At 41.8% G+C, this 21,046-nt stretch overlaps 1 protein-coding gene across 1 annotated transcript in view; it reads right to left on the reverse strand.

The window, feature by feature from the left end:
• Window positions 1-21,046, reverse strand: part of STK39 (serine/threonine kinase 39) — a 306,680-nt gene that overhangs the window by 169,914 nt on the left and 115,720 nt on the right. The window contains exons 8-10 of the mRNA XM_047772806.1: window positions 18,496-18,629; window positions 10,132-10,180; window positions 9,963-10,028 (exon numbers count right to left, since the gene is read on the reverse strand). Of these exons, the coding sequence (XP_047628762.1) occupies window positions 9,963-10,028; window positions 10,132-10,180; window positions 18,496-18,629 (249 nt within the window). The remainder of the gene's footprint in view (window positions 1-9,962; window positions 10,029-10,131; window positions 10,181-18,495; window positions 18,630-21,046) is intronic.

Below are 21,046 nucleotides of genomic sequence, written 5' to 3' on the forward strand. Positions count from 1 at the left end.
TTCCTCTATCCTCACCTCTGCCCAATTCACCCGTCAAGCTCCTTAGAGCCGGCCTAGAGCAAGAGGAAAAGATGTGCAACTGCAAGGGTTTTTACAAACGAGAAGCAATTTCCGTGGGTCCACAGTCAGAGTAAATGAACTATTCTAATAGCTCCCTCTAGTGACTAAAAGCACTTTTCTGACCAAAGGGAACTCTGCATCCTAAACGGACTAAAAGCAATGCATTTAAAATTTCTTAATATAATAACAATAACAGGAGTTCCTGTTGTGGCACAGTGGTTAACGAATCCAACTAGGAACCATGAGGTTGCGGGTTTGATCCCTGGCCTTTCTCAGTGGGTTAAGGACCCGGCGTTGCCGTGAGCTGTGGTGTAGGTCGCAGACGCGGCTCGGATCCCGAGTTGCTGTGGCTCTGGTGTAGGCCGGTGGCTACAGCTCCGATTCGACCCCTAGCCTGGAACCTCCATATGCTGCGGGAATGGCCCTAGAAACAGCAAAAAGACAAAAAATAAATAAATAAATAATAATAATAACAACAACAACAGAAACGTCAATGAGCTTGCACTCTGGGAATATCTGTCAGTTAAACTTTAGCCTCTGGCCAACTGTTCTCTCAGCTCTAAAATAGGAAAAATAACATCCCCAACCCCACCACAGGCCTCCTCCCTGGGAACGTGTTCCTCAATAAGATATTATTATCAGTACCTACGGCTGTTTTCAACAAGAGGAAGGAGGGAAAAAAAACACAAAGTAAGAAGAGAACATGCACCTTCAGGTCTACTTGGATTATCAGGAATTATTTTTTCCTTTTCTTTTTTCTTTCTTTTTTTATTTTTATTTTTTGCTTTTTAGGGCCACAACCTGGTACTTGGAGGTTCCCAGGCTATGGTTCCAATTGGAGCTACAGCTGCAGGCCACAGCCACAGACACATCAGATCTGAGCTGCGTCTGCGACCCACACCACAGTCCACAGCAACGCTGGATCCTTAACCCACTGAGCAAGGCCAGGGATTGAACCTGCAGCCTCATGGTCCCCAGTCAGATTTGTTTCTGCTATGCCACTATGGGAACTCCAGGAATTTTTATACTAAATCTGTAACATATGTGGTGACAGGAATAGCATTCTGTTTACTGCTCCTTCACAGTTATTATACACTTACATCCTCCTTTCTCTATTTACCTGGCTCTGAGGAGAACTGCAGGAACCAGTGAACTTTCTCAACTTTCTGCCCACCACCCAGAACTATTAGCTTGACCACAAAATACTAGAAGCTCTCCAATCACATTTTCAAAATTGAGATTTTTATTTTTGCCAAGAGTTATGTAAAATACAAATTTTAGATTACTCTGATTTGTTAATAGAAAATCTAATTTAAAATGGGGAAAGTGCTAAGGAGAAGTGACTAATAAACCATTGCCCTTCAACCTCCTGCCCAGAAAAAAAAAGGTGGGGAGGACAAAAAAACAGTTGACTGAGGTATCTAGTACTCAGTATTAGTATCTCATACCTCATAACTCAGTAGAGCCCTAACAAACTTCTGATCCTTCTACTCCAACCAAACCTGAAACCTTCAACCACGCAGAAAACTTTTGCTCAGCTTGCTTTCCACACTACAAGGAATTAAAACCCATCACTGCCCTCTACTGGAAAGCAAACTAAAATTCATCCATCAAGCATGTGAAAGCTAATTTCTTCCCTGGTTTCTTGATAATGTGTAACTTTCAATATCTTATAAATTAATTATAAGGTTCCAGGAGGGGAAAAAAATAAATCCTACAGAATTCAGAGTCATATTCCATCTTTACCGAGTAAAAGAAAAGACTAAATGGTAGCAAATTGGGAGGCTGGCTTTCAACTATATGAGGGTCTGGCTTTGGTCTGGGCCCAACCACCTTAGGTCTCGATTTTCAGGTCTGATAACTGAAAGGTGCATAAACAAGGAGATATTTATGATCCTGGTTGCTCCTTTCCACTTGTATTTCAAAATATTTATAGCTTTTTTAAACCTGTCTTAATAATCAGTCTATCATACCCCCATCCTCTTACTTGACTGATAATTGCAAGGCTGCGGTGATGAGACAGATATAAACCAAGTATTTTGCGTGTGCATGACGACCCAGTAAGCGTGCATTTCTCTCTCCTCCCCAACGTCCCCCCAAGGACCTGCTCCATGACCTTTTCCATTTCTGTGGTACATATTCTATGTTCAGATCCTGAAGTATTTATTCTCTGCTACTCTTTGAGCTTTACATGTCTTGTGGTGCTTAAACTGTGTTCCCCACTGAAAGGCGAGTTTAATCACCTGGACTGAGTCCTTTACCTGTCTGCACCTTGGGGTCCACTACCGGTAGCAGTAGTAAATGGTGGCAGCTCTTAGAGCAACAGCAGAAACAGGGATAGCAGCAGTGGTGCCCGCAGAGGCAACAAAAAAAGGTTTCAAAAACAACAGTGACAGTATAATAACAAAACTGTTATAATAAGCATTATGTGTGATTATATGATTAGGACAATAACTAACACCATTTATTATCTTGTGCCAACTACTGTGCTGCACGCTTCCTACATTTTACCTAATTTCGCCCGCAAAAGTATAAGATAGGTATTATCACCTTTCCCATGTTATGAAGCTGAACTTCCAGCAGGTTTTAACAACTACTGATGCTACCAAACTCTTACTAGACACCTTTCTTCCCTTTAGAATTCCCAAAGCCCTTTTATCACCTTATTCTCTCCACATCTGCTAGAGCACTGGCAGACTCCCCACATTCCTATTAGGGAGCTCATAGGATCTCCTAGTGCCCACAAATGGCATGGACACCCCTCCCCACCCCCCGCATCACATATTAAATACAGGCTACAGACTATGAGAATGACAAGTGGACTGCCCTGCCTGCTTCTCCTATTTGGTCATTTAACTCTACCCACCCTCTCCATCTAAAGTCCCTTCTTATCCTCTCTTGTCTCTTCTTCATCCTTCTGAGGTACAATTTGAGGGCAAGAGCCCAGAACCAGAAATAAGAATTGCCTCTTATCAGGCGTGTGACTTTAGGCAAATCACTTCTGATCTCACGCTTCCCTCCGTAACAGGTAAGAACAATACCTGCCCTACCTGTCTTGGAGCACAATTGTTTAGAATAAATAAGGAAGCTTATATGACAATGATCTAAAAGTTGTAAAAGGATATCAGCCCTGTGTGTTTTTAGTTCTTACTATTCTTAGGCTCTTCACAAACAGACACACCATACTTCACATGGTAGAGGGGGCTGCCACAGTGAGGGGATGCCCTCATCACTCATCTGCTACCAGGCCTCCTCCCTTCTTCCCTATCTCACTACATATTTGCAAAACACCTGTCTCCTGTATCCACAATAATTAGTCGCCTTAATTACATGACAGTCATGGAAGCCACTGCTGGACAGAGCACCTGCTAAGTCAAACACAGCACAAGCCCCCTGGGCAGATCACCTCTCATCCCCAGGGCAGTACAATGTAAGCGTCTTCAGCTCCATTTGACAGATTAAGGCTCAGAAAGATTAGGCAGGTGACCCAGAAAGCTCAAAGATCCAGCTACTGCTACTTCCAGAGCAGGTGCCGGGACTGGAACAGCATCACTGCCACCTCCCACCTCAAACTGATCGTTGCATGCTAGTAAAGAGTTCCTGGTTTGCAAGGCTGCTTAGAAATCACAAGGAAATCCTGCCATTAACATCCTGTGACTGCACGACCATAACAACACCAATGTAAGCAATTCCTTGACAAAAGACGAACCTCAATACAGTAAGTACATTTACTTCATCTTTTAATGTTTACTATAAAGAGGAAATGTAATATTAATGAATCCCTCCTATGAAGGGGTAAATGTATTTACAATAAAAAAGCTGGCTGGTGTCTCTATATGCCTGTGATCAAAGTTACCACCAGGAAAGGAATAAATCAATACCATGTGCCTGTAACATGATGTGCCAAGAGAACACGGCCCCACTTCCAAGACACTTCCATCAAAAATGCATAAACTGAACCGATCGTGAAAATGTGGCAGACAAACCCCAACTGAGGAACATTCCACGAAATAACGGTCCTGTACTCTTCCAAGTGTCACAGCTGTGAAAGAATAAGAAGGCTATTCCAGATTAAAGGAGACTACAGGAGACCTAATAATTACATGGTTCTGAATGGGCTCCCGGACCAGGTAAATGACCAGTGACAAAACTGGCAAAATTTGTATGAGGTCTGAGAAGTAAACTGTGTCACTGTTAATCTCCTGACTTTGACAATTATACAGTTACATATAATAAAAGAATGTCCTTGTTTTTAGAAACTATACACTGAAGTATGTTTAAAGATAAAGGGTATCATGTCTATAGCTTTGAAACGTTCCCAAAGAAAGAGTACAAAAAAATATATACAGAAATTTCTGTACTGTTTGGGAACTTTTGTGTACATCTGAAATTATTTCCAAATAAAAAGTGAAGACAGTACAAGTTATCAATACTTATCAATTACTAGGTAAATGCGAATTATAGTATTCCTATCTGCTGATTCCTAAGCACACAGGAGGACCAAATGGAACCAACCGCCTTAGGTCCTTAATAGGAATCCAATCTTAGAGCCTCACAGAAGAAATTCCAGGACCCACAAATGCCACCCGAGTTTTTCCAGTTCACAGTGGCCCATCCAAATGTATCAGGGACACAACGTCCCTTTCCTCCTTTTCATAATCACTCACCATTTCTAAGTTCTCAGTTTCATAATTAAGAAAAATTTAAACAAAAGAATCCTCCAGTGACTCTACTGCCCATGAAAACACTGGCAACCATATAACAAAGACGAACTGGGTTACATTGTCCCACCTTATCCCTTCTCTGGCCAATATGTGTTTTGGCAGAGCGACTGGCATTTAGACGTCCCTTTGCCCCTGTCTTGCCACTGGGGCCAACGTGGAGGCTGAGATGCTCCTATAGAAGTGCATGCAACCCTAAGCATCTGCATTTGATTCTAAAAGAATGACTTACACCCTTCTCTACCCAGTGAATCCAGGAGCATAAATGGCGGAACACCCTGCGGTTAAGCTATCAAACCCCAAAAGACGGCTGGAGACGATCCCCTAAAAAGCCATACGAGAAGTAATGGCTACATGAAACCTTTTCTTCTTATGCACAAAGATAAGTGAAAAGCTGAAAAAAACAATCATACAGCTGCACGTCACCCTGTTCTCATGGGCCATCATCAGCTTGCTCTCATTTTGATCTCACACAGCGCCCCGTGGTCCAGGAACATCAGATCTCCATTACCCTTCATCACAATCCTGGCGTCAGACAGAATTCCATTTCACAGACAGAAAAATCAGGGTGAAAGAATATTAAGATGATCCTTAAACAACACTATCTTTCAGCAAAAGAGCCCAAAATGGAGGCGGAAAAACCCAAATATCCCCAATTCCTGCAATCACCACATCCCCAAAAAAATCATTTTATTTTACTAACTTACTGGAGAAGCTAAAACTGTTTCTTTTGTCCTATTTTTTTCTCCTGATTTAGAGGAGTCATTCTGGATGCAGACAAGATCAAATACCCACATGGAAATATGTGGCTCCCAATTAAGGCTTCACATTCTGGGTCACCCAAATACGGTAAGCCTCTGTCTCTTGCACGCCGAAGGGCTGCACTGGTGGTCTTTGCGGACTTCCTGAGAGCAGCTGCATCCATCCTTCTCTCTTAAATGTGAGAGCAATTCATGTTAGAGAAAAATGTGTATTGAAAATTATCTCCTAATTTTGATTACCATAATGAAAAAGAAGTAGAGACTGTGGTTTAGGACAGCAAATATCAAATCGACATGGTTGCCTAAATGTCCAGAGTTTGGTCGACAGGCTCGGCTGTTGTGTGCACAATGGCATACCAATCAACTGTCTCTCCCTGTTTTCCCAACAACAAACTGAGGAGACAAAAACCAAGGGATCAACATTCAAAGAGGAGCCTGTGAGGAACAAATCCACACAGAGAAACTAGCACAGTCAACTAGGAGGCACTACAGCAAACTGGAAGGTAGGCAGCTGAGCAGGTAATAAAGTCCAAGAATGAATAACACAAATAACACTAAAAACTCCCCTATGCCAACTTTTAAATCAAATTTACTCAAATACTGTAAGAACCCAAGGCAAGCAAAGGCATCCTACCACAAAGATTTTCAATGAACATGGTGATTAAAATAATATTTACTAGAGTTCCCGTCGTGGCTAAGTGGTTAAGGAATCCAACTAGGAACCATGAGGTTGAGGGTTCAATCCCTGGCCTTGTTCAGTGGGTTAACGATCTGGCGTTGCCGTGAGCTGTGGTGTGGGTTGCAGATGCGGCTCAGATCCTGTGTTGCTATGGCTCTGGCGTAGGCTGGTGGCTACAGCTCCGATTTGACCCCTAGCCTGGGAACCTCCATATGCCATGAGAGCGGCCCAAGAAATGGCAAAAAGACAAAAAAAAAAAAAAAAAAGACAAAAAAATTTAAAAAGTAAAAAAGTAAAATAATATTTACTCCCCAGTGGCCAAGCCAGCGGGAAAAGTTTGAAATAAGTAACAGTATGGCTGCTTAGCAACGTGGGTTTAAGGAAGGGAGGGAGGTTTGTTGCCTATAGACAGGAATCCTCGAATCCTCGGAAGAAGTATATGCCAAGTATTCTGGGGGTTCAAGTGAGTGACAGAGTTTCAGATGGCCGTTCCTTGGTACTCTGAAGCCTGTGTTCACTGAGTCAGCAAACATTTGTTGGCACTTAGTATGAACAAGACATACACTGTGATCAATGACCTGGTCAGCATACCTGCCACTGAACCCGTGGGCAAGAGGTGGAGTGTAGCTGACAACCAAAGGGCACTTTAAAATGAGAATTAGGAAAGGAAAACAGCCAACAAGTGAAGCTAGAGAGCCAGAACAACATTATTATGGGCCCTTCTTTTCTATAAGACATTTACAGAATTAGTTTACATTCTCCCTTTACTCCCCCTGTGACCGAGGTGTGTGGCCATTTCCTGTTTGAAAGGACAGATGGGGAAACAAGCCCTGAGGTTTAAGTCAAAAAACAAGGAGCCAATAAAAGGGCAGAAGAGATGGTTGCAAAATCATAGCTCCTAAAACTCTGCTGCTTATTAAGATATGTGCAAAGCGAAATTTGGAGTGCACAACACACTAATATGCAATACTATGTAATAAATAATCTAAATATTTTTCTAAAAAGAAAAAGCAAAAGCCTTCTTTTTGATCCCCCGTCCCCCCCATGTGTGGCCACCCCATGGCATATGGAATTTCCAGGCCAGGGATCAGACACAAGCTGCAGTCATGACCCAAGCCGCAGCTGCAGCAACGCTGGATCCTTAACCCACTGTGCCAGGTTGGGGATTGAATCTTGTATCCCAGCACTCCCAAGATGCCACCAATCCTGTCGTGCCACAGTGGGAACTCCAGAAGCCTTCTACATTGATGGCATCTCACAAGAAAGTATGGGTTATGTAGTGAGAACTATAGGTGGTGCCGTTTAGCTGGAGTTTAGAATACAGTTAATGCTTGAACAATAAGGTTTGAATTGTGCGAGTTCCACTTATACACGGATTTTTTTTTTCAATAGTAAATACTACAGTACAACACAATCCACAGTTCATGGAATCCATGGATACAGGAGTCGCATACATAGAGGGCCGACTATAACTTACATTTGGATTTTTGATTGCACAGAGGTTTGACAGGTTGTTTAGGGGTCAACTACATAAGGTGGGAAGGTAAAATGATGCCATGAATTCAAGGCTACAAAGCTCGAACTTTGATAGGATCTTTTTTTTTTTTTTCCCCACTTATTTGCTTTTCTTGTTTAATTTGGAAACCACTTTTGAGCAGTTAAATGACATGATTAGAAAGTTAATCTTGGAGTTCCTGTCATGGCGCAGTGGTTAACAATTCCAACTAGGAACCATGAGGTTGCGGGTTCGGTCCCTGGCCTTGCTCAGTGGGTTAAGGATCTGGCATTGCCATGACCTGTGCTGTAGGTCGCAGATATGGCTCAGATCCCGAGGTGCTGTGGCTCTGGTGTAGGCCGGCAACTTCAGCTCCAATTAGACCCCTAGCCTGGGAACCCCCATATGCCACGGGAAGTGGCCCTAAAAAAGGCAAAAAGACAAAAAAGAAAGAAAGAAAGAAAGAAAGAAAAAGAAAGTTAATCTTGCAATAGTGTCTAAGGAGGAATGGGGTGGGGGAGGAGATAGAATCTACTGCATTTCTACAGGTAGAAATGTTCCAAGCAATGCTGCGGAGCAGACATGGAGAGGACTTGGAGCAGGTTTAGATGGGACGACAAAGGAGGAGAGATGAGGAAAATAATCCCAGAGTTCTGAGGTTGGGTGGCTCAGAAAGAAGCCCAGAGCACGGGGAGATTAGGTTTGGCAACCCTGCACTTGAGAGGCTGGGAGGCCCTGTGATAAGGAGCTAGAGGTGAGGCTGGAGGTCTGGGAAGAACGCCAGCCTGGGAAAGCCCCTCTGGGGAACAACTATAGGATGAGATCAGAGGGAACTTTCTAGCAAAAAAAGTGGAAACCAAAGCCAATGTCCTTTGAGGACACACACTGTGTAAGTCGGTGGCTTTCTAACAGGGTTCTTCAACTCTGGCTGACACAGTAGTGATCTGATCAGAGGGCCCCAGCTAGACCCAGACACCCCAGGGCCTTCCCAATGGAGCCCTTGCATTCTGTCAGGCCCTCTGACTTCCTGTGGCCTCAAACCAAAGCTTCGGCTTTTCTGTGCTGCCCCTTGGGGTGCACCACTCTGATGGGCCACCACCAAGCATTCACTTTTCCCTCAGAGCCATCCCGCTGACCAACCCAGACTCAGGTCTCTGCAGTCAGCCCAGCAATGCCCCATCTCTCACCTGGGCCCATAGCCAGAGGACCAGCTGTGGCGGGTCCAGGAGAGGGGCTCAGATACCCAGACAGGTTGGGTCATTTCCTGAAATCACTTTTAAAATCCTTTTAAAGCAATTCTAAAGAATCAGCTAAATGCACTTCATACCCAATGTTTTAGAAAAGGCAATGTCTGGAAGTGACCAGTCCAAGCTACTTCCACCCAGCCATGATGACATGCAATCTCTAATGCATATTTGCCGATTGTATTGCTAGACCAGACAACTCAGATTCATATCAGCTTTCCCTATAACTATGAATTACACAAAGGGAAAAAAAAAAGAACCTCCCCTTTCTAATCTGTGACTACATCAAGTTTCCGTTATAAATATCTAACATCCTTTTAAAACCAAATGAAAACAAACCAAACTGGAGCTCAAATTTTGTTAGGTTTCATACCAAAATGAAATCTGTTATTACAAGTAAATAAAACTCTGGATAAACACATAAATAAACACATTCACACATATATACCATTTTTAAAAAAATCTAAGAAACTTAGAATGGAAAGTTGTTCTGGTAATTATTAACATAATCTAGTTAACATAGCATGACCACAAAAAAAACATAGGTCTTTCATGAGGAAAGCACCTATATCCCACAGATAGTCAAAACAACCACTAAAAACACAAGTTTTGTTTTTCATTTTGTCATTTCAAACTGATTAAAAATGACTGTTCCTCCTCAGTGAAATCCCCTCAAGGGAGATATTCAAAGATACTTTACCTCTCCCTCTTCAAGCCTCAACACAATCCCCTTCTGACCTTCTTTAAGCCAAGCTGATAAGTGGAAAAATGAAATCATTGAAGTTTCACATTGTTTCCACACCCAAACACACAGCAGCAGGCTGAGATAACCAAAAGGCAAAAAAAAAAAAATGCAGTTATCTGAGTAATCACTCATCAGATAACCTCTAAATAACATATCCTGAGTATGTGGAAATCTTTTTGCTATTTTTCTGTAGGCTCCACTTCCTACAGAACAGCTGGGAACAGCTCCCCCGGGGCAGGCCGGCTAATGGCGCTTACCTTTTTGGCTCTTTGGGCTATGTCTGGTGTTCTTGTCAGCAGCTTCTCAATCAGGTACTCTCTGTTCTGCAAAACAAATATTCCCAAAGGTTTACCATCAGGTATGATACAGAGAAATTCATAGTGATTTCAAAAATAGCAGATTTACTTGGGTTTTTAAGCATGTTACCTTGGCTTTCTGGAAGAATTTGCATTTTAAAAGTTCTGCTGCTGTGGGCCTGAAAGATCAATAATAGATTAGAGTTGAAACAATGACCACTCAATAAAGACTCTGCCTTGATGAAACAACTTAATCCTAGAGTCCCTCTGGATCAGGAATAGCAAAACCAGAAACTAAATTAATCACAAGCTGGCACCAAATAAAATAGTGCCAATTTTCCAGTTCTTTCCAAACACCTCTACTGCAAAATACATAAACTCCTGTAAGTTAAATATTTGGGGCATGATCAATTTTCCATCCTTCATCCTTACACTTCACTAAGCGAATTCAGTGTTTCTAAAAGGTGGCAGACTGACGCATCTGTGAGCTAAATCCCTACATTTATTAAGAAGCAGTGCAGGCTGCGATATGACCCTATCAAAGAAATTACAGTCTGCAGGGGTCTCTAATTTGTTCTACGATTCCCCAAGAGTGGCAGTTACTGCAAGGGGACCAAGCATTATGGGTACAAGTTCTGTCTGCCCACTGAGTCACCCTGTCTCAAGTGTACATGGACTACTGTTTTTCAGGGAAAGGTAAATAGGATGGTGACTAATAAAATGCAAAATTCATGCAAAAGCATTATTGGATTGGTCTGATTGTCCCCTCAGGGTGTCATTGAACTTGTTTCTCTATCCTGAGGTTCCCGTACACTGAAAGCTGGGTCTGAAGGCTTGGGTTGGGTGACTCAAGTATTTGGGGGAAGAATACTGCATAGATGCCGTATGTCTTACTGCAGCACATGAGGGGCGCAGGATGAAGGGTTATTTTGCTGGAAGGGATGTTAAGGTTAACCACTTGGTCCCCAGGCCTGAGATCTCTCCACTGTAGAGAGGGTTTCCCCACTGCAATTGACAAGTATTATTTGAATATCCTCTTCTGGAGAAAGTTTCACCTAATGGTTTTAGCATCTTTGCCCAAAAAGTTATTACATTGGAGGTAGCAGAATACTGATTTTCCTCCTTCTAACATTCCTCCTCTGTTTATTAACTAGCACTCTTCCATAAAGACTAGCTTCCCTGGAGTTCCCACTGTGGCTCAGCAGTAACAAATCTGACAAGTATCCAAGAGGATGCGGATTCAACCCCTGGCCTCACTCAGTGGGTTAAGGATCCGGCATTGTCGTGAGCTCTGGTGTAGGTCGCAGATAGCTCAGATCTGGCGTTGCTGTGGCTGTGGTGTAGGCTGGCAGCTATAGCTCCAATTCAACACCTAGCCTGGGAACTTCCGCAAGTTGCGAATGCGGCCCTAAAAAGAAAAAAAAGAAAAGAAAAAAGAGCTTCCTTCACCGATAATTCCTTCTAGAACTAGGGCAGCCACACAGGAAGTATCACATGAACCTAGAGGATAAGGCAGTCAGCTAGACAACTGGCCTGATCTCTTCAAAATGTTGGCATCATATAAGAGGGGAGCTATGAGGGGGCTGTCCTAGATTAAGACAGACTTAAAGAAACATAAAACCAAATGCAACATGTGACCCTTCCCTGAATCCTGAGTTTGAAGGAGATGGGGGAGAAGCTACAGGAGACATTTAGAAATAGAGACATTTGAGTGTGCTAGGTATTAGACAACTTTAGGAAATTACTGTTGATTTACTAAGGTGTGGAAAACTACTGTGGTTACGCAGGAACATGCCTTTACTTGGACGGAATGCAAGCTGATGTATTAAGCCTCTAACTTATTTTCAAACTGTTCCGCAAATACAACGTAGATAAATAGGTATAGCAGATATGGAAAAGGTTAATAACTGTTGAATCTAGGTGTTGGTGTAGAAGTAAACATTGTACTTTTTTTTTTTCCACCTCTTCTGTATGTTTTAAATTTTTCATATTAAAAAATCGGGAGGGGGAAGGGCACGTGACTGACTCACATTAGGTCTCCTCTCAGGCAATGACCGCCACAGGGACTGAGAGGATTGTGTTGAGGGGATGCACGTTTAAAAGGAGTCCTCTTACTTGAAGAGACTAGAAACCTTTGCTTTGAAGAAGCTCCATGAAAATGTTTCCAGGGACCAAACCCAAGCACATAAAAAAGTGAGAAAACGTCATTAAGTGCAATAGTGTACAAACTGTTTAAGTCTACAGGGGCCATAAACTGATTTTCTGTGCAAAGAAATTTTCTCTTTAAATTGTTATTGCTCTTTTTCTCAATTTCAAATGGAACACTGGTTGCAGGTACCCAACAAAGAACCCCAAATCACCACATCCAGGGCCATCAACAGCCCCTAATTACTAACTGCTTTGAGTAAACAAAGGTCTAAACAACAGGGAGGCCACGTTTTATATTTTGTCATTTCTTGGTAAGCTGGCTGAAATTCACAAACATGCACTATGGACCTTGTTTTTGTAAGTTGTTTACCAGACACTAGAAGTTAAAACAAAAACAAACAAACAAACAAAAACCACTGCTATTGTACATGATTTAACTGTGGTTGTTTGGTTGTTTTTTTAACGAACACTATTCTTATCAATCATCGGCAAAGTTTTTGGGTCCAGCTACTCCAAATTCATTCTTCCAATCTCTCAGTAAATATGTGTTGAGCATCTGCTGTTTGTCAGGTATTATGCTAACTGCTGGGCACCCTCCAATGAACATGGTGGACATAAATACTTCCTCGAGCAACTAACAACCTGGCAGATAAGAGACTGTGCTGTCAGACTGTAAGAGGAAGATCAGAACATTCAAACACAGCAACTGTGGTTGGGGGAAGGAAAGGACAGAACACAGAGAACCACTGTCTGAGGGATGAGCATGTCTGGTACCTCGGAAGAGGACACAAAATTATAAAGCCCAAGAGACACACAAAATAACTTACATTTAATTTTACAAAGTGAAAAGAAAGGCAACTTAAGAAAATTAAGATGATTAAGGAACTCGGGGCCACTGCTCTGGTTGAAAACCTCACCCTCTCTGGCCAATACAGTTAACACAGCCTCCTGGTTAGTCTGCCTATCACTTCTCTCTTCCTCATTCCAACCCATCATCCACACTGCTTCCTAGTTGGCTCCTAAACAAAACTTTTTTTTTTTTTGGTTCCACATATAAGTGATACCACATGATATCTGTCTTTCTCTGTCTGACTTACTTATAATCTTTAGATCTATCCATGTTGCTGTAAATATTTCATTCTTTTTATGACAGTAATATTCCACTGTATGTATATGTGTGTGTGTATGCACTCTGTTTCTTCTTTATCCATCCATCTGTCAATGGCCATTTAGGTTGCTTCCAAATGAACCTATTCACAAGACAGAAACAGACTCACAGACACAGAAAACAAACTTATGGTCACCAAAAGGGATAGCATAGTGGGGGGAGGGGTTAATTAGGAGGTGGAATTAATACATAAACACCACCATACATAAAATAGATAACCAACAAGGACCTAGTATATAGTAGAGACCACACTCAATATTTTGTAATAACCTACAAGGGAAAAGAACCTGAAAAAGAGTGTATACCTGAATCATTTTGCTGTATACTTAAAACTGACATGACACTGTAAATCAACTATACTTCAATTTAAAGAAACAAAAAAAAGAAAAAAAAAACACACCACAATTTCTTATCCTAATGGATTTCAGTGGCCTGAGAGCCCAAGTCCTCCAGCCTCGTTTCCTATCACCTCCACATGGACTCCACTCTCCAACCACAGTAATGGTCTCACTCATCTCTTGCTCTTTTAGGGCAAAGCACATACTGCTTTTCTTGCTTCAGGATTTTTTGCAACCAAATGGCATGCCCTTGCTTGGCAGTCAAGATCCAATTTAAACGTCACCTGTCTTCAGAGATACTTCTCCCAGCTCCTACACGGGAGAATTCATTGCTCCCACCTTGGTGCTCACTTATCAATGCACCCACATTCCACTTTGTGATAATCTGTTTCTCTATCTCCCCGCCTCTACCCCCACTAGGTTATCAGCCCTTCCAAGACAGGGACCACACAGTATTCATTTTTTATATTCCCCAATGCCTAACACAGACCACAAAACTGCTACAGTTCAATTCTATGCCATAATCAACTATGGAGTAAAAGTGATGCTACCAGACATTTGGGCACTGAACCACAACTCCTCGAGCTAGAGTTAGCAGCAAATTCTCAACATCTGTTCAATACAATAGGGAATATAGAAGAATGATGTAATGAACATAAGACTCATGCTAATTAAAAAAAAAAATGCACAGTGGAGGCACTGAAGAGGAGAGCCACAAACGTCTCTCTCTTTGCTCTGCACCCTCACCTCCCCTCTACACACCAAGGTCAAGTGTAGGACTGAGGTAGGGAGAAGGCTGGGAAATGCCAGACATACTTGGAGGTACAGGCCTGGGAAAATACCTTCCTTTCCCCAGCAAGGTCATTTCTATGGTAACCAAGGCTGTAAAGGGGAAGAGCGCACTGTAGAGAAAACCCTTTTCTCTGGACTCCACTCTTAGGCTTCATCAAAAAATACAGAAACACATCCGACATAAGAGAAGTAGTTTAAGAGGCTTTTTTAAGAGGCTTAATATTTATGTTAAATAATGGGTAATTTCTACCCTATACAGAGAAGAACTAAATAAGCAGGTCCATTTTAGAGTCAAATCCTACATGTGCCAAACTATTCTCATAAAAATTATGTTAAGATGGAAATGGAAAGAATGAAGACAATGAAGAAGGGAAGAAAGTAATAGAAGGTATGAGAAAAGCCAAGGTGCATGCTCTCTGATTTTAAGGAGGTTGAGTGTTTTGTTTGTTTTAGTCTGTGGCATGTGGAAGTTCCCAGGCCAGGGATCAAACCTGCGCTACAGGTGCAACCTGCACCACAGCTGTGACAATCCCAGCTCCTTAACCCACTGCACCACAAGAGAACTTCCTGTTTTAGTCTTATGCTATAGAGATTACTAGTATAGGCTTAACATGCAACCAACAATGCTGCCTGCCTCTTAGCCGAGTCCCACAAAAGAAACAGTTCTATAAGCACGGTTATGTCTTACATGGCCACTAACAATGATCAAGCAATGCAATATCATGTAAATACAAATACCATTTTATGAGAAATGCTATACCAGCAAAATGACAGCCCAGGCTTTGAATAATGATTCAATTTTAAATCTTTAAAAACAATGTGGGAGTCTGCAAGCACCAACATTCACAGAAGAAAATCCCTTACAGGATTTCAAATACATATGGATAAACCAAAGTCCACTGAGACTGAAAATAATTTTTGAAGGATTTAGGATGAATATGATACAGTTTAACTAGTTCTAAAAATAGGTGTTTTAATTTCTAACAACACATTGACCCCTGTCCGGCACAGCTGCATTTTTCACTCACCCCATCCCTCCCCTAAAAGAAATGTTCAAATTTTGTTTGTTTCCAAATGATTTATCTCCGCAACACCCACCCCTTTTTTCCTTAAAAAAAAAAAAAAAAAAAAAAAAGCTGGTTCCTTTTTAAGGTTGCCATCCATAGGAAGTATATAACCTATATGATTAAGGCTCATTTTTAAGAAGAGCAAGATGTTCCGCTACCCAAATATAAGGAACTCTTTGTGCAAGTGCAGAGCACAGACTCGGATGAGGCCAACAGCTCCCATACCCAGCTCTCTTGCGGTAGGAAAGTTTCACAAGTTCTCAAGGTTTTACAAAAAGCACAGCTCCTTCTCAGCTAGCCTGAGGGCTCCCTCACAGGAATGACTGTGTCCTGGTCACTGTTCCCTTGTGATACCTTTTCAACCACTGCTAAAAAAGGTACTCAGGGAGTTCCCGTCGTGGCTCAGTGGTTAACGAATCCGACTAGGAACCATGAGGTTGCGGGTTCGGTCCCTGCCCTTACTCAGTGGGTTAACGATCCGGCGTTGCCATGAGCTGTGGTGTGAGTTGCAGACATGGCTCGGATCCTGCATTGCTGTGGCTCTGGCGTAGGCCGGCGGTTACAGCTCCGATTCGACCCCTAGCCTGGGAACCTCTATATGCCGCGAGAGCGGCCCAAAGAAATAGCAATAAGACAAAAAAAAAAAAATGATGATGAGGCCTTTGAAGGAAGTATTGAAAGAGAGGCGGAAGGGGACAGGAGAAGAGGAAGACTCCTTGGACAACACAAACATAAGCAGAGAAGACAGGAAATAGTCACGGTTCCCTTCAGAATTGTGCAGCAATTAAACATTTACTTATTAATTCAGTAATGAATACATAAATTGCATCCTATAATGAACAATTCAACAATATTGCTTTTTTCCATTCTCACATTTCCTGAATTTTTCCCCCCAAGCTTCCCACATTGTGTCTTTTCATTAAAAGAAAGAGTCAGATGGGAAGTTTGTGCACCATGAACACTGTTTGTTATAGAGGACAATTGCACAATAGTCAAAACAGATTATGTTATAGAGAAAAACATCTGAAAGAAGTCCTTAAGCTACGAATACTTTGTAGATCAATAATGTTACTAAGAGAGCACTCTGAGGAAACAACTTTGTGTGCATTCAAATACACGGTGCATGCCTCTTTACTAAAAGTTTTGTGATTATTGCTGTTATTTGGTGGGGTGGTAGGAACCTGATATTTGAGCTCATATAATAAATAAAACCTGGAAAGATTTTCAAGATTATTGAGAAATAAGGGTGGCTTATTAAGTATAATGTATGACAGTCTCATCTAATTTATTTTGACCAAATCACAAGTCTCCTAACAAATATATTGTTACATCAGTAAGTAAACTAACAATCTTACCCTAGAGAATCCTTTTCTGAAAGAGCTGAAATTGTGGTTACACATCACCACCACCAGGCAGCATCTCAAACAGTTCGAAAACCACAAGGACAATCTATCATAACCCAGTCCTAAGCGGGTAGACAAGTTAGGGCTGCAAGCGAGTGTTGTAGCCCTTTCACAAATTAAAAAAAAAAAAAAAATTTTTTTTTTTTTTTTTTAGGGCTGCACCCATGGCATATGGAGGTTCCCAGGCCAGGGATCTAATCAGAGCTACAGCTGCCAGCCTAAGCCACAGCCACAGCAACGCCAGATCCAAGCCGCGTCTGTGACCCACACCACAGCTCATGGCAACGCCTGATCCTTAACCCACTGAGTGAGGCCAAGGATTGAACCCGCAACCTCATAGTTCCTGGTCGGATACATTTCTGCTGCGCCACGACAGGAACTCCCTACAATAAAAATTTTCAAAATGCTTAACAACAAAGAGTCTTTAGACCTGGCTCCATGAGAAAGGTGACTGATAAAGAAAAGACGCAAAGGCAAATTCAGTAAAATGTGAAGGAATGAAGAAACCTGCTACAAAGAATGGGTAAAATAACACAAACCGTGTTTATTTTAGAGAAGGGTAGCCTCCTCAAAGAGTAGATCTCTGTGCAAAGGTGAAAGGCTTAAGTTTCCTAAAGAACTTAAGAATAAAGGAATCCTTCCCAAAGGAGGGTCCTTCCTTGAAAAAGAAAGTTTGAGAAGAGAAGCCAGTTTTTATGTCTTAGACCAGAAGTGTCAAATTGGAGCCCTGGGTGGATGAGCGTAGCAATAACTTCTCGGCCGCCTCTCTGGGTGTGTAAACCAAGTCCACTGTTTGTCAGGACAATGCCGTGCACGGCCAAGCGGCACAGAGGGCTACCCAGCCAAGGTTTGTGTGCAGTTCATGTCTTTAGCCTTCTCCTTGAAATGACAAAGGACACTGGGCCCTACCGGGCTCTACTATCACTACCCAGGATGTTTCAAAGTCACAGAAACGAAAGGGGAAGAAACAAAACTCAGAAAATAGACAGAGCACAGTGCAGGGCAATAACCCAAAAAGAAAGAGGAAATACTAAAGTTAATTGAAAACCATTTGCTTCTGTTTATATGATTAATCTTTCGAATGTAAAAATGTTAATCTTCTTTACTGATAATCTTTTAAACAGCACAAACAACTTGTTCTGCAACTAGAAGGAAGCTCATGCAAAATTCAATAGCTCGGCCAGGTTTAGACTGGCGCTGGCAGGATATTCAAATCCTGAGAGGTCAGCTCAACCTACACAGTGCAGAATATTAGCTCAGCTTCTGAATGCACCACTGCCAATTTCTCGTGATTTCTGTTTTACTTCATTTCCTCTGATGACAGAGCCCACACCTAACAAGCACAGCGTATCTTATTAGCACTAAAAATGGTCCTCTCCTCCCTCGTCCTCACTTGCTCTTCTTCCTTTTAGACATAAGCTGTCTTCCTCTAACAGGCTGGAAATCTGGGGACCACAGTAGATTTTCCTCAAATTAGAAGTACCCTTCAACCATCCCCACAAAGCCTTTTCTCATCCACAAACCAAGCTTTGTCATGACCCCCCCAGGTCACTCACTTATCCATTCAGCTTGACCTACCTTTTGGAGGGATCTTTCTGAAGACACAGTGAAAGCAATTTTCTAAAGGACTTGCCATATTTTTTCATCATTTCCTTATCCTCTACTCCTGTTTCTAAAGTGGGTGGGTCATTTTGCAAAGTCAACATTAACACCTGCAGCAGAAACAAACAGGAAGACAGAATCTCAGGACAGCGAAAGCTACAACTGAATTCATTCATTTTTCACCAAAGCCTCCAAGAACCACCCCCCCCCCGGCCCCGTTAGGTACAAACGTGCTTTCCCATGATTTTCATTTTCTAGAAAGCGTGTGTTTAAAAGTATTTATTTCCCTTTGCAAATCCCTTTGAGTGCCCTTTCACCTTTTTGTTACTCCAGTGACAAAGCTTACAAAATCTGCTCTGTGTGTTAAGAGGGATCTCCCAAAGGGACCAGGACAGAGCGTCCTGGGAACTGGCTCTCACAGAGATTGGGGGAGCACGTTGCTCCTCTACTGGGTCAGTGCAGGCTGGGGCCCAAGCTGGGAAAGGGGGCCGTGGTGGAGGGGAGGGAAGGAGAGGCCCAGAGCAGCAGGGAACGTTCATGGGTACAGGTCATTCATGAGTAAGGAACCGCCTGTACTCAAGGATTCTGTAACACATTACCAGCCCTAAAAATACATCAACAACATCCCAGGAGGTAACACATGATTTGTCTTTTTTTTTTTTTTTTTTTTTGCGAGAACATACAGAAAATTGCTTAAAGACTTGGCAAAGTTCAGACAGTAAGACACTGAAAGAGAGCCAGGATACAGCAAAGTGACTAAGAACCATAACCAGGGCAAAAGGCCATGCTGCTTTGGGAAAGGAATAAAACAAAATCAAAATAGAGCTTTCACATGGAAAAGGTAAAAAAAAAATTCCACCTTTTATACCAACATCAACATTACTTGCTTTAAAAAAAAGAGTAGCCCTGAGCCTGGGAACCTCCATATGCCATGGCTGCGGCGCTACAAAAGACCAAAAAAAAAAAGAAAAAAAGAAAAAAAAAGAATAGAATTTGTAGCAAACTATTGACCTATAAAATGAAAAAAAACCTCATTAATGCATAAATCAGCCTTAATTTATGCAAATGCTATACATGCCAAGACCCTTTTCAAACACTTTCAGATGTGTGAATAGATGAAGGATTAAAGTGACCCTTTATTGTTTGTGGAGGATAATAGCAAACAGAAGAAAGTGGGAATCTGTGGGATCTGAAGAAAAGTCCTGCAGGACCTTAGGCTGGGATTAGCAATGTGACTGGATTCAAGGGGAAAACACTAAATAGCAGGGGAAGGAAAAAAAAAAAAAGCAGGAAAAATAATAGAGGAAAAACAGAAGGAAGAAAAGTCCTTAGTAGTGCTTCAGGGCTTTTTCTCTGAAAGGTCATTTTGATTGTTTACACTTCAATTTTAAATTGACAAAGTCAGGTGTGTACACAGAACCACACACTCCCCCCAAAAATCTTAACTATGTTAAAGATATGTATATACACATACAGAGAAAAACAATGTCATGAACTATACTAAAGCTTTTAATAAATATTGTCTGAATGATGATATTACAGATTATGGTTTTCTTCTTTTTTTTTTTTTTTTTTGGGCCGCATGCACAGCATATCAAAGTTGCCAGGCTAGGGGTCAAATTGAAACTGCTGCCACCTCCCTACGCCACAGCCACAGCAACGTGGAATCCAAGCCTCATCTGCGACCTACTCCACAGTTAACTGCAACACTGGATTCCCAACCCACTAAGTGAGGCCAGGGATCAAACCCACATCCTCATGGATACTAGTCGGGTTTGTTTCCACTGAGCCACAACAGGAACTCCTGGTTTTCTTCTTTATTCATATTTGTATTTCCAAACTTTCTACAATAAGAATGTATTAACTTTTACTCAGTAAAATTAACATTTTTTAATCTTCAGGTTTGGTTTTTTTTTAAATCCTCCTGAACTTTTCCAAATAAAATACCAGGAAAAAGCTGAAACAAACATGGACTATATTCTCTGTAAAATACCTTCATAATTTCACTCAACAATTCCACTCAAAGCCTGAAATCAAAATCCAGTTGGGTAAATGAGCCCTGATACCACCATCCTAAAACTAACGGAAACAACGATGTAGGCCAGTTAAAAGAATAGCAAAAATCTAAAAATGACATCCAAACGTATGTTACTTCCGAAAGACACTCGGCTCCCTTATTTCAGATGAGTCACCAACATGACACTATAAGAACGTGGATGAAATATTACAGACTATTAGAAAAAAGTTCTAAAAATCTGAATTATCCATCTGCAAAGATGCTATTCGCTATAATCTATTTATAGATATTCCTGGGGAGGCTGAGGGGTATTCTGCTCTGAGGAGAGCCATGACCAGCATTTGCCACAGCTATCAACCTCCATGGACCAATCGATCACATTCTTCTGTGCTAAGAATGTAAAGCAAGCTTCAAAGCTGGGAACTGTACTACTTTTGCCCCATTCTGTCCACCAAGAACACCAGACGACATTGAACTTGGCTGCACCCCTCCATTAATTCTCCTCAGGTC

Source organism: Phacochoerus africanus, chromosome 3 (genome assembly GCF_016906955.1).
Source record: "Phacochoerus africanus isolate WHEZ1 chromosome 3, ROS_Pafr_v1, whole genome shotgun sequence".
NCBI lineage: Eukaryota > Metazoa > Chordata > Mammalia > Artiodactyla > Suidae > Phacochoerus > Phacochoerus africanus.